Source organism: Cupressus sempervirens, chromosome 4, assembly GCF_028749045.1.
Source record: "Cupressus sempervirens isolate cs-2001-9-10 chromosome 4, ASM2874904v1, whole genome shotgun sequence".
NCBI lineage: Eukaryota > Viridiplantae > Streptophyta > Pinopsida > Cupressales > Cupressaceae > Cupressus > Cupressus sempervirens.
Window position 1 is genome coordinate 461387970 of NC_143121.1, and position 16589 is coordinate 461404558.

General features: G+C 33.9%; 1 protein-coding gene across 1 annotated transcript; it reads left to right on the top strand.

Moving 5' to 3' along the window:
* The first annotated feature begins 568 nt into the window (after positions 1-568).
* On the top strand, positions 569-3114 carry LOC149561972 (transcription factor-like protein DPB). The gene is made up of 5 exons (XM_089827932.1): positions 569-643; positions 840-908; positions 1091-1189; positions 2840-2910; positions 3051-3114. Exons 1-5 carry the CDS (start codon positions 569-571, stop codon positions 3112-3114), a joined length of 378 nt encoding a protein of 125 aa, XP_089684058.1.
* Positions 3115-16589: the final 13475 nt, after the last annotated feature.

A 16589-nucleotide genomic window follows, 5' to 3' on the forward strand; every position in this document is an offset into this window, starting at 1 on the left:
CTTTTGACTCATAATTTTCAAGTAACAGGTTTGTTCCAATCTAACCAAGTACCTATGTACATTTGCAGCCCCTGTTTTTTTTCAATTCAATATGTTCTGTGCATCTTTTAATTTGAGCAAAGTACACAAACTCTGAACGGAAGCAGTATATCATGATACATTTTTATTTTTTGTTTTTCTTGCAACGAGTGATAGAATTTCTCTTCATGCGGATGCCTGTGTAGAATATTAAACGGTGAAATCAGAAAGTGCATATTTTCATTTTGTACGATCTATTTATTTTTGAGCCGCTGTTTCGACTGAAATGCTGAAAGGATTTATAAATTTGTACCACTCACACTTGATCACTTGCTTTTCTTTATACATTTTGCATCTGAATAAGTGGCCGAGTTTACTAACTCCAAGTACCACACTTGATTTCCCTGAATTTTTGGTTTTTAAATTTTGATTTTATGGCTAAAGAGTAAAGTTAAATCAGGATTTCTCATAGATGATGTGTTTTTTTACAGCGGCAATATAATGAGAAGAACATTCATAGGCGGGTGTTTATGATGAACTGAATGAACTCATGGCAATAGACAAAAAAGACATTCAGTGGAAAGGATCGCCTACTGCACATTTGGAAGATATTGAACAGCTGAAGGTTATTTTTCCTCTTCCTCTGTTAAATTAGTCCAATTTGTATTTGAATGCAATGGTATATTTATCATAAAAGAAGATTTAAAAAAAGAGATCTGATATTCCTATAAAATGATATTTTGCTACAATAATTATAATAAAATGTGTATAGTGTATTTAGACAATTGGAACCCAAAGGATTTACGGTTTCATGATTGCAGGCTGAGCGAGAACAGGTTATAACTCGGATTAAGGAAAAAAGAGCTTATCTACAGAAACTTGAAGAGCAGGTAAAAAAATACGAGTAAATGGACAATACACTTACTAAATTATGGACAATACGAGTAAAGGGCTTATCTTCTTTATGGACAAAATACACTTACTAAATTATCGAGATCTTTATAAATGGTTTCAAGGATTATAAGAAAAGGTCTTGTGTATGCTTTGATGTCTGGTCATTTTGTGTCTAAAGATAACAGGCCTTGAAAACCTAGTTTTGCGGAATGAAAGGGCGGCAAAATCAGAAAATAATTCTTCTGAAGTTGTGGAATTGCCATTTATATTGGTAAAGGTACTACTTACAACTCCAGTGTTTTTTAAAAGCAATATGAGCATTTTTAAGTCTTAATATCTTGTGGTTTCCAGTTCCATTTGTATGTAGTAATGTACTCCAGTTTTGAAGATTGTGTTGTCTATGGACGTTTTAGTTTTTATTAGTTCAAAGTTTACCTCATTTCTTGTGCATTTATGAAACATCATTGTGTAGTGTGTATCAAATATATTTTTAGTCCAAGCTATAATATGGAAGAAGTTATTGAAAACAATTTCAAACAGATATGGTATGTTTGCAATTAAATTGATATTATTATTATTAACATCTTAGAATCCAAATGAATGTTCCTTGCATGCAAGATATGATAGATATAGGTTATGATAGTTGATTCTAAAGTAACCTTTTTAAATTCTACATAGATTATTATTATGAAAAAATTCCATTCAGACATTTCAATCTTTATGTAAAGAGACAATAATTAAGATTTTCTAATAAAGAAGTCATAATTATCATAGACTAAGAGTAGTACTATTGTCATCTTTTGATTTTGTTAAAATTGTTATTCTTTTCATGTTGATCTAGTTTATGTAATTAGGCACAGAAAGTTATTACTTGTATATAGTTTTACATATATTACTTCTTTTTGATTGGTTTCATTGTGAATAATAAATGTTCCATTCATCCCAAATAATTTCAAACAATTAGACATATATTACTTGTTTCTGATTGGGTTTGTTGTGATTAATAAATGTTCCATTCATTGGAGACAATTTCAAACAACTAGTTTATTTTTGCAGTTGAAACATTTTTATTATCAACATCTCAAAATCCAAAAAAATCAGATGCATGGTAGATGTTAGTTGTGATGGTCTTAATCCGTCATCCTTAAACATCACACACTAAGGTAAAAATTAAGCTCAAGAAAAATAAGTCAATTTTGATTATTTAATACTTTTAGTCTAGAAATCAAGCCTCAATGTATGATATTTAAACAGTCTAATCTTAGTGTAACCTAAAATATTGATATATAAATGTCAAAAATCATTTTTTACAATATCGTAGAGCACATATCTTTCAATCTTTCTATAGAAAGATGAGAATTGAGAAGATTACAAATGGAAAATAGTTCATAATCATCATGCATCAAGAGCAGTACAGTCATCTCTTGGTTTTGTCAATATTGTCACCCATGACTATTTGTATGTAGTGCAGCATAAATTACTGTGAAAGGGCTCATGAAGGGATTTTAATGTATGGTTTTATTTTAATAAAACTGACGTTATATATGAAATGAAACAGTGATTTTTAGACGTAGTTAATGTGCCAAAGAGTAATTCTAAATAGGATCCAGGTTTGTGATTGTTGACTTCCCCTCTTAAATACTAAAGCTTACCTCGAGTGCTATATGTTATTTTGTACTGAGAACTCTAGTAATGAATCATATAAACTCACTGAAATCCCACAGATAAGACCTTGTGCCAATTTACATTTATTAAATGCATGTGCTAGCTCATATTTCTACCATTTGCACAAAGTCAAGTTGTGAATAGATTCTTCCCATTTAAACTCAATAATTTATCTACATGCTTTTGTTAGTGATTAAACAGATACCTTCATTCAAAAGTCCATTGTTTTGATTTCATTTTTTGCTGTGTTTTGCTTAAGCAGACTCATCCTCATGCAACTGTTGACATTGAGATATCAGAAGATATGCAGCTAGCTCACCTTGAATCCAATAGGTAAACTCTTCTTCAATTTCTCTATGTGGCATGGATATAGCAGGTCACTTATGTGGCCAAGTTGATTCGATTCCTAATGCTATGAGCTGCCACTGATATTTTTTGTTTTGTATATATATTGACCCTGTTTCTTGTTGCAGTATGTTTGAGTTACATGATGATGCATGTATACTGAAAGCAATGCAATTTCCCAAAACGCCATAAATTTAGTAAGAGAAGTCAGTGGATTCACCTTTATCTTAACATGCGCAATATCATCTTGTTTTCTCTCTCAAAATAGACATATGATGTTGATTTATTTTCTGGTAGAACCTATGATTCCTCTCCTGTCCTCACCATTTCAAAGCCCTCACGGAGAACTTCACTCAATGCCCAATGAGTTAGTTTTTCAGCAACAAAGGACTTCTTACTTTGTTCTTCTTATTTCATCATTGTAAGTTGTATAGGCCTTTCAGCATATGGGGTGGCCTCCACTAGAAGAGTACTTTATTTACTGTTGAGTAGTGTATATTAATTACTGTGAAATATTTTAGATAAACTGGGGTTCTTCATACATCAGACGGCTATTTTGGCAGACTTCTCTTTTCATTTCATCATTGTAAGGTGTGTTGGCATTTAAGCATGTAGCCTGGCCTCTACTGGAAAGACTAATACATTTAGTTGAGTGTGTTAGAATAGTGTACATTATCTTGAAATACAAAGACAAATTGGATTTCTTCATCAAACAGGGCTAGTTTACAGTATTTTTTTAGGAGGTTGTTTTTTCATTCTCTTTGAAAGTTATATGGGGTCTTTAGGCATATGGTTCTTTCAGCATGCAGGCTGGCCTCCACTGCAAAGAGTATTTAGGTGAATGTTAGAATAATATATCTTATTATTAAATATAAGAGATAAATTGAGATTTTTCATATATTGTATAGGATAATTTTGCAATGTTTTCTACTCCACTTCTTCTAATCTTAGGATGATTTTAAATGTAAAATTTTTATGAAACAAGCATTGTTATGTTGAAAAATGTATAGGAAGGTCAAGGTGTCTATCTGTTATAAGAGTTGTTAGATTGTACCAATTATTCCTATATCTTAACATGATAGAGACTTCTGACACATATTTCAAGTTGATTCTTACTTCGTAGATTTTTGTTGGTTGTAGTTTTCTAAAAAAATAATAAAGAAGTGATTCTTATAATCATATTTGAATCTACCTAGAAATGTAAAGAATGCTTCTTCAAAATATGATTTTCCTCTGCCTAATATCCTTTTGATTTAATTTTAAATAGGAAAATTTATTTTTAAATAGATGATTTTTTTGGGTTGTAGTTAAGAGATGATAAACTCCATGATCAACTTAGAGAGACTTGACATTATTCTTCCATGATCTAAAGCATGATAGCTTAGAAGATTATGTTGAGGACATATTGGGTAAAACTAAACAACAAATATATCATCTTGTCATGTCCCCTTTTCAAATAATTAAAAAATAATAATCTTTGCTAAGGTAGGCAGGCCCAAGAAAGTGAAGTTTCAGAAAAAGGGGGTTAATCTTTGGAAACCGTTGGACTAATAAATAAAAATTATTATTAAAATATGTTTCATTAACCTCTCTTGGATGTGAGTTACGGTTATGCCCTCTTTTAAGGGGTTTGGAGGCATTTTGGGCTGATTACAGAACTTGATTCTTGCTCATTCTTTGTTATTCTTCAGAGGCTGCCAAACCTGTGGAGAAGGAGACCCAAGAACGGGAGTCTGCAAGTTTCCAGGGAGACCCAAGAACGGGAGTTTGTAGGTTTCCAAGAAGGCTAAGGATGGGAGTTTGAAGCCATTCCATGTGCATGCTCATACAGAGTTTGCCTTTGTGCTGAACAGTGCAGATTTGTGAGTTTCGGGTGTGTTTTTTTGTATGAGTTTGGTGTTTTCAGTTGAGTATTTCATATCAGTTTGGGTTGCTGCTGTATTTCAGACTTTAAGGTATTAAAATAGAGCTGAATATATGTCTTGGGACGTGATTAAACTTCTGAGATAGATTATTAGTGTTTTTGTGGTGTTTCCGAGCATTTTTGTGTTAATTTCGGGAGCCCGATGAGCATAGTTTTTGTCCTACATTTGAGAACTGTTGTGTAAAGGCTATACGGATCTGGAAATGTCATTTTGTAGGCTGTTATGCTGCTGAAATTTCTGTAAAAATGTCCACTTTTAGATTTATTAATAATTTGTGAAGCTGTGAAACTTTTGGCACAATTTCTGGCATACCCGATTTGGGGTTTCTTGAGAAATTTGGAGGATCTTTGTGATATTAGTTGTTTGATCTTAAAGATCTGATTAGAGGTTGGGAATATCATACAAAATCAAAAAAGGGACATTTCACATCTTCAAGATTTGAGTAGAACTTTTAGAATTTTATGTGAATGCAAAGGAAGACCTAATAATAATAAAACATCTTCAAATGTATATCTCTTGGATTCATCGTGACTTGATAAGATATTATGACAAAACTATGAAAAGTGTTGTCATAAACATAGACCAAAATATTTGTAGACTATTTGTTCCCTAATTAGCAAACAAAAGATTGTCATTTATTAAACTATTAAAGTAAGATTTGAATGGAATGGTAACTACAATTAAGCATTTAAGGGAATGAAATAATATTGGTCGAACCCTTTGATTCTCATGTCTTTTATTTGTCAATTATTTTTAAAGAAAAAACTGTATTCTCAATGAAACTCACTATTATAGATGTATCAACAAAAAAAAATGATGATTATATTATTCATACATTAATGGATTATAAGATAGACATATGTTCCTTTATGACAATTTCTAGATTTTTTTTATTTTTTATTTTGTAATCATCAACATTTCATATCACACTGCTTTAATGATGGAATACTATGATTTGATGTTTTCTTTTCAACTTATGCACTAAGATACTAAATGATACATGTGGAGATACAAATTAACATTAAAAGTATCTTTTAAAATATGGGTTGGGTAATATTTAATCTACTATATGTCTGATGATGCTACTTACCACATTTGGTATATATATGTATCTCTCAAATATATCAATAAAATAATGGTTGAACAATTAGCTACAATAATGTGTCCTTATGTACCTTTCACTATTTTATTTCTTAATTAGTATGTGTTGCATGTTGACACCCCTTCTTATTGGAGTATATTTTTTGATGGTTTTAGATGCATTATCGATGATAGTGGGTGAGATCTTGATACCTCTATTCCATGATTTCATATTATATTATCATTACATTTAGATTTTTCATGCACCAATAATGTGGTCATATATGATGCACTAATATTAGAGTTGGACACAACCATCTCCTTCATGTCAAATCTATCTGTTGATATAGATGACAACTCCCAACTTGTGGCTAGAAAAGTAATGAATAATTATAAAAGCAAAAAAGCAAAAGTACCACAATACCATGAAATATAATTACAATACAACTAAACTCTTTCAACACATACATGATCAATTGTATCTAACAAGTAAGCATGAATAATCAATAGATTTAACAAGAAGAAACTCTCAACTTCGCAATTGCCTTTATTGAGCTAATTAAGTATATGAAAAGAATGCATGAAAACAAAGAATGCACAAATTATACCTCACATGGATGAAGTGCCTTATCTCCATTGTTTTCTTTAGCTTTTTTTTAAAATATTGTATGATTAGCAAGAGCAATTATAAGTCTCAAACATAATGATCATATAAGCTTGCGGATAGACATCATATTCAATGATTAACAAATTTCAGCTAAAATGATAGTGATTTTTTTAGTGCCAATAATGGCATGTTGTGATGGTTAAGCTGTTGCGTTGTTATCCTTGCCATCAAGGTTCAAATCTCATGGGGATGAGGTCCCCTGTTTGTGGCCTCACTGGTTCATAGCTCCAAGTCAAAGCGTTTACCCCTTTTAAAAAAGATAGTGATTTTTTTAGTGAACAATGAATATGAAGAGGAGGGAAGAGATTTCTAAAAAGGTGATTAAATGATAAAAAATGAGAAAGATTTGAAAATTATAGCAAATTTGTTAATTGAAGAGATGGATTAGAAAGTACAAATGGAAAGTAAATGATGTTGCAAACTTATTTTTAAATAATAATAAAATTTATTTCATTAATGTATAAAAATTTTTTTCTTGAATATTGAGTTGATCTAATAAAGAGAAAATGTTTTCAAAATGAAGAAGAGTTCATTCAAGAAAGTCAAGTTTATAAATGACAATTTGAGAGATAAATAAAAATTATGAATGTGTAAATTTTAGTTTGCAAATTTTTAAATAATAAGATATATTTTACTTCATAATTGAAGATACTTCTAAATTAAAAATTCACACTTATTGAGTTTATCATATAGCTTGTATTTTTGTAAAGTTTCTAGTACACCATCTTGAGATGTTGTTTGAATGGTCTTCCTCTTCTTCAAGCATATTAGGATATCATCTAAAAAGTGACTAGAAATACATCTAGGAATGATAAAAATACATCAAGCAGCAAATTCATAAAAGTCCCAAGTATAGACACCTAAATCAGAGTACATCGCTAGGTAATCCTATTTAGTCATCTCTTAAGACATTATTGATTAAATATTTTATATTTAATTAATTAATTGTCATCCCCTAGTTAATTAATTTATTTAATTAACTGTAGTTCAATTGATAAAATCAAATAATAACCGAAAATCAATTTATCAATTAAATGCTCATTCCTCTATTAAATTAAGTGTTGCAAAAATCTATTTAATTTAATCTCATATCCCCCATTTATTAAATAAATCATTTAATCAATCATTCCAAACCCCTAAAACCATCCTTAAACCCTATCATTACCCTAATCCAACTCATTCACCCATACTAACCTCACTTAGCCCACTAACACATCCCATCAAAGCTAAGCCACTTACCTCCTAACCCCCCTCCTAAGTCGAGCCTAATCCCCCTCCTAAACATGTGCACAAATTTAAGCAAGGGTTAGGACTTTTTAACCCAAGCCAAAGCCAAAGGTCTCCCTTATCCTCTTTCATTCTTATCCAAGAGCATTAATGGCTCTTACATGCCATAAATGTCCTTAAATGCCTCTTACATTCCTCTTCCACACTCCTCCTCCCTCATAATTACCTTTGACCCCCCATTTTGACCACCCAATCTCTTTGTGACACTTCTCACAAGGCTAGAGCTTTGAAGAAGCACAATCCATGTGCTCCCCCTTCCTTGCATCTTAGCCATCCCTCACCATTATTCCATCCTTGCATCCTAACCCTCCATCTCATCACCCCTTAGCCTATAAATGAAACCCTCTTCCTCCATAATCAATAATATATTCTCATACAAACTTATAATGCTCCATTGAAGTCTACAATCATCCATTTATAACCCTTGTCATCTATAATGCTCACTCACAACCATGGCTACATATTCACCCATCCACCCCTTTTAAGGACTCCATTGAAGCTTGAAGCACTCTTAAGCATACCTCCATCTACATCCGGACACATCAAAATTACCAAGGCTACACTCAAGGAGCTTACCATTCTTGGTTTGCTTTCCTCCATGTTGTTCCCTTTGTCCTCTCGTAACTGTTAGTCTAGTTGGTATTATAAGTGCTTTATAGATCATTGTATTCTATTTGCAATTACTAAGATAGGTGATACATTTTGGCATGCCCGATAGGACCCCACATTTGGGTAATTTTAATCAATTTTGCACCTACTTTATCAATTAACTGAAACTAACCTATTGTGCTTGTTTTTGTGTGTGTTAATTTTTCTAACATTTTTTGAAAGTGCCTAAATCTCAAACTAGGAAATACCCTCCTAGGCACCTAGTCCGTTTTTTGATAAACAACCTTCAAAAAATACAATATTTGCGAATCCATGGCTGCAAATTCATGAGGACAAATTGATGTGATTACGAACCCACACATGCGAGAATGTGTTCCTCATAAACCCTCACTACCATGTGGCACTAAAAACCCTCCCCATCATTCTCTCAAACCAATCCTCCCATGGGAAAGCAAGTTTTTACTAGTGGGATCAATGTAAAAACTTGCAAGAACACTTGACCAAAATATTTGAGCCTAGATATCTAGTTTTTCATTTTTACCATCAAACCTATGAATACCCCTAATAGAAGGAATGCTTTACATACCCTTGTAGGATCGTGCTATCGCGAGATCACTCTGTAATTTTTTTTCCACAACCTATTTTTTTCCTTCTTTTTCACCAATCTATGCACCATGACCCCACGATACTTGACCACATTCCCACATTGTGGGATCACAGGCTAACTCCTGTGGGTTCGCTGGGTTAACTAATTAGATTTGTTCTTCTTTTTTTTTATAGGAGTAGCTCATAGGAACCTTGTCAAAATCATGATAGTTTATTTTTGTAGAATTAATTAATATGGTTGTTTAAAACTCAATCTCGAATGCTTAAGGATTAAACTTTCAATATTTTAGTGGAATGATTGTTTGCATATTTAAACATGTTTTTCATTGCGATGATTGCTTAAATAATTATAAAACCAAATCTTGAATGTCGAATACTACAAATGAATCAATGCGATCAACATTTAGTTTCAAGTGCAAATGAACATTATGTGTAAACACTTCAAGTTTTGGGCTTAAAATGATTAAAAATCAATCTTGAATCCATTAAAGCTAATCTTCTCTTATTCCCATCCTTTTCAACACTTTCACTCACTTGATTTCTTTTTGTTGATGTGATTTCTTATGTTGATCATCGTTGTAAGTTAGAAACGAACAATTTATGTTAATCACATGTGTTTTCAAAATAGCCATTAGGATACACTAAAGCTTCCAAATTAGAATGAATCAAGTGGCTTTTGTGTCTTGAGATTGTGTCTTATAGAGAATTTTTTTCTTCTCTTCTTTTACAATTTAGGATCATTAAATACATGACACATGTACCAAAGTTGTTAGCAAGATCATTCGCAACCGAGGAGTGCTTCTAGTGAGTTCATCCACCTTTGGGAAGTGCATCCCCTTTGGTGAGAAGCTTAAACTGGTAAATAATCTAGCCAGTATATAAATGAGGAGGGGTAAACCTTCCTGCTCCATCAGGCATGTTCGAGCAGTGTGTTTCCGAGGGTAGCTTGAGGTGGGAAGACTTTCCCATGATTTCAACATGTTTGTAATAGATCCTTAAGTGGATCACATATGTAATAACCAAGTGGCTGACTCCATAGACCTAATTACGAGCCATTCAAGTAGCTACCCTTTTACCCTTGGTGTATTACTCATGGTGCAAGAGAATATAAGGCTTCTCTAAAGTTACCTAACATATGTGTTTTTCCTGGTAGAGGCATAGGGCTACTTCGGTTTCATCTCCGAGATTCATTGTTCCTATAGAAGGGAGGCTTCTATTTGTCATACCTTGAAGGATCTCTAACATGTAAGTTTGTCGATCAACTCTTATATCGACTCACCTCTTCAATTAGAGGGAAATAATATCACACTAGATCTAGAAAACATCAAGATGGGCTCCTCCCAGTAGGCCTAATAAGTATTACATTGAAACCAAAGTGACCTTGTGGATAAAAAGTGTGTTTGAATTTTCTTATTTGTGCAAAAGACCCATGAAAAACATTTGTTGAATATATACATTCTTATGGTTACTATCAAATCCTTTTGCTAAAGAGATCATTTGTTTGTCTCTCACAAAGTTGCTTTGTCCTTTGAGAGATTGTTTTCTCAAAATACATCATATTCAAAAGATTTTTATCCTTGTTATCTCAAAACAGTTGTTACCAAGTCTATTCGTAACAACTTTAGGATAGTTAGTTTTTACTTAACCCTTTTAAAAGAAAACATCGTTACACCATCTTTTAAGTCAAAGATCCATTTGTATACCCTTAAAAAACATCCATCTTCAAACCAAATTTACCCTTCCTATTCCAAAAGGATTGTTAGTAGGTCTATTCACAACAATCTTAGTCCTAACTTATCCCACTTTATTCCTTATAACTAAACTCAAGCCACTTTGTCCTTTTGATAAAAAACCATTTCTTAGGCCTATTTGTTACCCAAGCAAGTCTATGTTGTCCAACCTAAAGTGAAAGGTATACTTAGCATAGTCACTACCTTAAAGCATAGTTGCAATAAACCTGGTAGAGATATCTCATGTCAGACCCACCAAAACCTAAGTTCAAAAAGGTTAAGCTTCCACAAATAGCATTTTATAGAGAGATAGAAGCTAAATGCAAAAAGTATACACCTAACCTGAGACTCGCCAAGTTAGATCAAATAGAGAAGGAAGGTGTTGAAGTTGCTCTACAAACCAAGTGAGATTACAAAATTCAGAAGTTAACCTTGAGATGTGGAATTAAAACAAGCCTTATCAAGTACACTAGCTATACCCACTTTGATTAGGCTCTTCTTCCACACACACTTTACACTTACCATCTCATAGAGTTAGGTCTTCATATAGATTCTCATCCTACCTTAAGTATTTATATATATATATATAGAGATTCATCATCTTTCGGTCATATACTTTAGGTATCCAAATTCACCAAAACCAAAAATAGATCAAAACATCCTCCATCATCCCAATTCTACTTAAGCATTTGGTGTCACTTTTTTGAGAATTATTTACCCTACATCCTACATCCATCACACTATCTCGATTATCCTTTAAACTAAGCATTTTTTAGGGTAATCTTTCTTTGTCATTTGTGTCCCTCGTCACCTTGAGAAAAAGGTTGTGCTTCACACTTAATCATCACTTGTCTTCTAAAAGGTCAGAGGTTTTTCCTTAAGGTTGATATCACAACCATATCTCGAGCTTGCACATAGAGAAAACATCCTCTCTTTTACTTTGATACCACATAACTAAGCTTTAGGCTTCCTATATTTCATATCATTAAATCATTTTCACTCATCTGACATATGTCCTTTTGCATCTTAAAACACCCTTCCATCATAGTCATTGTCCTTAAGAGTATCTAGCAAAACCATTCATAAACATATTTTTGCACTCATTGCCCCAAGCATCTTGCACTTCATCCTTACGAACATCATCATTCTTTCATGTCATCTACCACATGTCTCACTAAGAACCAAAGGAAGAAGAAAGACATGGGTCCTAATCTTAGCAATAGTTCAGCTAGTGCACAACCTTACCTTCTAGTGTCTTTAATCGCACATGATCCACCACCACAAAATTTGGAAGAATCAAGGCCCTCATTGGATATAGATGTATTTATGAACCAACTAAGGCATGCAACTATCATTAATGTCATCATATATCAAAATAGAGAAACCATTATGGTGAATTTCCTGAGGGATAATGTCGGTGTTTTTGGTTTTGGGAGACCACTACTTCTAGATATATTTGATCCTACTCACCCCTTATTTGGTAGATTGCCACCACCCCTTGGTCTGTCTTATCCAGATGATATTTTTTTTATCCCACAAGTGGGATATCAAACAACATGACCAAAACCTATGGACCCTAATGTATCGTCAACCCAACTCAATGCTCCTATCCCACTAAACAATCAACCCTCCATCGCTTAATCATTAGTCCATACAACACCTCAATAACCTACCACCGCCAACACTATTGTTTCCACTACTTCACCATTTGTGTCTATTTCGTTCAATGTTGTAGGATCTTCCACTTCCAAAAGTGTTGTTTCCACTCCAAACATAACTACTAGTAGTACATTTGGCACATCCTAGTCAAACATCCAATTAGGAACATAGTCCATTTTGGGAATTTCATCAATCTAGCCTACTAATCCACCTTTCATTTTTTCCAATCCATTCACATCTATGCTTAACATCACTATTCCATTTCCACTTGGTCCTTGGGGTTTTGGACAAACATAAGGAGTCACCACAAGCTTTCCGTTTAGTACTCCTTTCATGCCAACTTTTCAAGCACATCAACACATACCACCACCAATCAATCCTATACCACCTATCACTAACTACTTCACTATGCTACCCTTAGGAAGTAGCCAAACAATCTCACAAAAAAAATTGCCAGTAATAGGGACAATTCCCTCCACCAACCATTTGGCACCCATCACCACTCATTTGCCTTCTCAAGTAGGAGTGCTACCATCATATGCTAGGCAAAATTTACCATCTCACAATATAGCCTCACTATTTTCACCACCACCTCTCCAACAATAGCCACCCCAACAACCATATGTCCACACACCAACATAGAATTATCTATCTGGACAAAAATCCTATATCTACCCACCTAAGCAGTAGTCCTCTTAGTAGATGCAACAATATGTCCAACCACTACCCCAGCAGACCATAAATTCTACTCAAAATGTCATTCAATTCACACTTAATCCACCACAATACATCCAACAAAACCATCCATATTTGCCCATGCAAGCTGTGACATACCATGCACTAGGGGCATCGAGGCTAGGGGCACCAATATTGACACCTATTAACTCTGAATGGTAAGAGATTAAAAATTCTCTCAAGTCACTCAAAGATGGGACAAATTTTAAAACTTTCAAATTTGAAACAGTTTACCCATATCCATTTGGAAAAGCAATCACAATGACACCATTTCCAAGACATTTTGAGGTTCCTAAGTTTGATAAATTTAGGGGAAAAGGAGATCCAATTACACATGTCAAGGAATTTTATATGCATTTCCAAGAAGGGGCTTACAATGACATTTTTCTCATGCATCTATTTCCTAAAATCTTAGGAGGGCCTGCTCTAGAGTTGTTCTGCTAGATCCCTCATGGCAGCATCAAAATTTTCATTAAACTATCAGAGGCCTTTGTAGCCTAGTATACTCACCTAGTTGAAATTGAATTATCTATCATTGACTTAGTTTACAACAAACAAAAGGGAGGAGAAAGCCTTGTAGATTACTTACAAAAATAGAAAACTCTCACAACACAAATTTCTTTCACTATCCCCGAACGTCACCTCATTAAAATGTTCATCAACAATGCCCATCCTAGTCTTCCACATCACATGGTCATGAATTGTCTCGAAACATACAAAGACATCAAGAAAAAGGGTATGGGCCTTGAATAAGGGCTTATTAAAGATGGTGTCATTAAGATCTATAAGGAAAACATCCAAGATTGAGGTCAATATAATGACAAACTATGGTACTGGAACAAACAAAAAAAAGAATAGTTACCGATGGAGCCACGAACACTTGACATGTTCATGTGGTTGGGTCAACATCTGACACACCCAACACATTTTATTAACAATAATCCTATTTAAAATAGCAATTGATTTATCAACAATTGCCTGTACAAAACAATCAACATCCTCAAAATCAGACCAATGCTATCACTCTCAGCTAGACCAAAACCACATTTTCAACGATAACATCAAGTATACACCCCATTGGGTGAACCCCTTGATGCTATTTTTAAGAATTTGGCCAAGGATAACCTTATTTTCCACCCACAAACACAACCATTAGAACATAATCAGTCGAGGGCATCTTGGTATAAAGAAAATGAGTTCTGCAAATTTCATCATGTTAAGGGGCATATCACCCTTAAATGCATGTAGCTCAAGGACTAAATTGAAGTTCTTATTGATCAAAAGGATATCACAGTGGGAGCATGAGCCTCACTAAATGTAGGATTATATATATCAAAACATTTTTCCTCCACACAACAAAAAAAATAGGCAAAGCCCTTGCAAACAATCTTGTCACCAACAAACCAAACAATGCTGAAAACAAACAAGGTGATAACTGAGACAAGTCACAAAAATATACTTCAGCCTACTTGGACTATGGAAACCTAATCAGATGGCTATCATTGGTTGAGCCTTCTATAAATGTTATAAATATCAAAGGCCCAGATGCCCAATGCACGATCACCACTAGAAGAGCTCAACTCAACATAGCTAGACCATCTATATCTACCCCATCACCACCCCCATCAAGAAAATAATATAACATCTTGGAACACCTTGGAAATATGCTAGCTCAAATCTCCATTTTAGATCTCTTATGCACAAGCCCACTTTATCAAGAGATCCTTGACAATGCTCTTTATGAGTCACGCATCCATATTGACATCAATGCCACTGAATTTCATAACCTAGTAGGCCATCTATCCACCTCTTGTGCATTATCTTTCAAAACCTCAGACATCCCAGTTATTGATCCTGATCATATACTTCCACTTTGCATAGTTGTCATGGTTTTTGACTTTTTTGTCAAAAGGGTCATGATAGATAACAAATTGGCCTTGTATCTATGTACTTTAAAATTTATCAAACAAGTGGGATACACTGAGGTAGATATCCTAAATGAGGTCATCACTATCAAAGCATATGACAATCTAGAATAGACCACTAAAGGAACTATCCTACTACCTATTAGAGTTGGCCTGGCCACTCAAGAAACAATTTTTCATGTAGTTAATCTTAACCTTCCATACAACATTCTTCTCAGTCAACCATGGATTCTTGCCATGAAGGTCATTCCATCCACATATCATTAGTGTATCAAATTCTATATAATGGTACTGAGATAACTGTCCACGCTGATCCTAAACCCTTTTCTTATTGTAATGTGATAGAAGCTTCATACACCAACCATTATCCTGGAATCAAGATTGGAAACACTATGGTTAGCTCCTCTGGCACTTGCCATGATCTAGACACCATTTTAACCTCCATTATTTCTACAATTAAGATAAACTACCAAGGTTTTAGAGAATACAATCTTTTAGATTCTTTTTTTGTTGATGTTTTACTGCTTGATCCACATACTATGGGGTGCCTAATCTACTAGGGGCCAAAACTAGACACAACCCCCCAGCTGATAAAACTTGGGAACACCACATTTGTTGCTAACAAGATCCTTGATGGAGAGGAAAAAAATCTTGATATTAGCACATGGTTATACAAAGATCCACCTCCCAAAAGTTAAGAACTCCTTGACTATTTCAAAAAGAAATATCCACAATCACATCATCTTGCTATTGAGCAATGGAATTATCAAGGAGGTGGTCTAGGTTGTGAAGAGTCAAGCATTAGACAACATATAGAAGCCTACAAAGAAGAGAAAAAGAAAGGCCTAGGTTATGTACTCCCCACAACTAGGGGCACCACAAAAGACATGCATGCCCTTATAAACTTCAAAAAAAATCCTATTGAGGTTGAAGACATTCTTGAGGAAGTTGAAAAGAAAGCCTATAATGATATTTTCCTTGATGAAATTATCTTAGGAGCTTCTGTGCTTTGTGAACTTTTAATTAACCTCATAGATTTAGTACTCACCCATCCTGAACTCATTGATTAGGACCAACCAAGTGTTATCTATATTGATGAATTCTCCATAGAGCATGCACTCCTCAAATTCATGAGAGCTGAAACACCACACAAAACACAACCTCCACCATCAACTTATGTCTACAAGTTGGATCCAAAGGGTTACTTTTGGGAGGAGGAAATCTATAGTTGCAAAAATGAACAAAGAAAATAAAAGAAAAGAAAAAGAAAAAAATCAAAGAAAAAGTATTCCCTGGTGAAAACTCTTCTGAAGTGCCATTAAATCATTCAAAAACTAAAAAGAAAATAAAGGACGTATTCAATGGTGAAAACCTTTTTGAGTAACCTAAGGATGGAGATTTCATCCTTCCCCTACAAGATCACGAGTCTACAATACCATTAGTC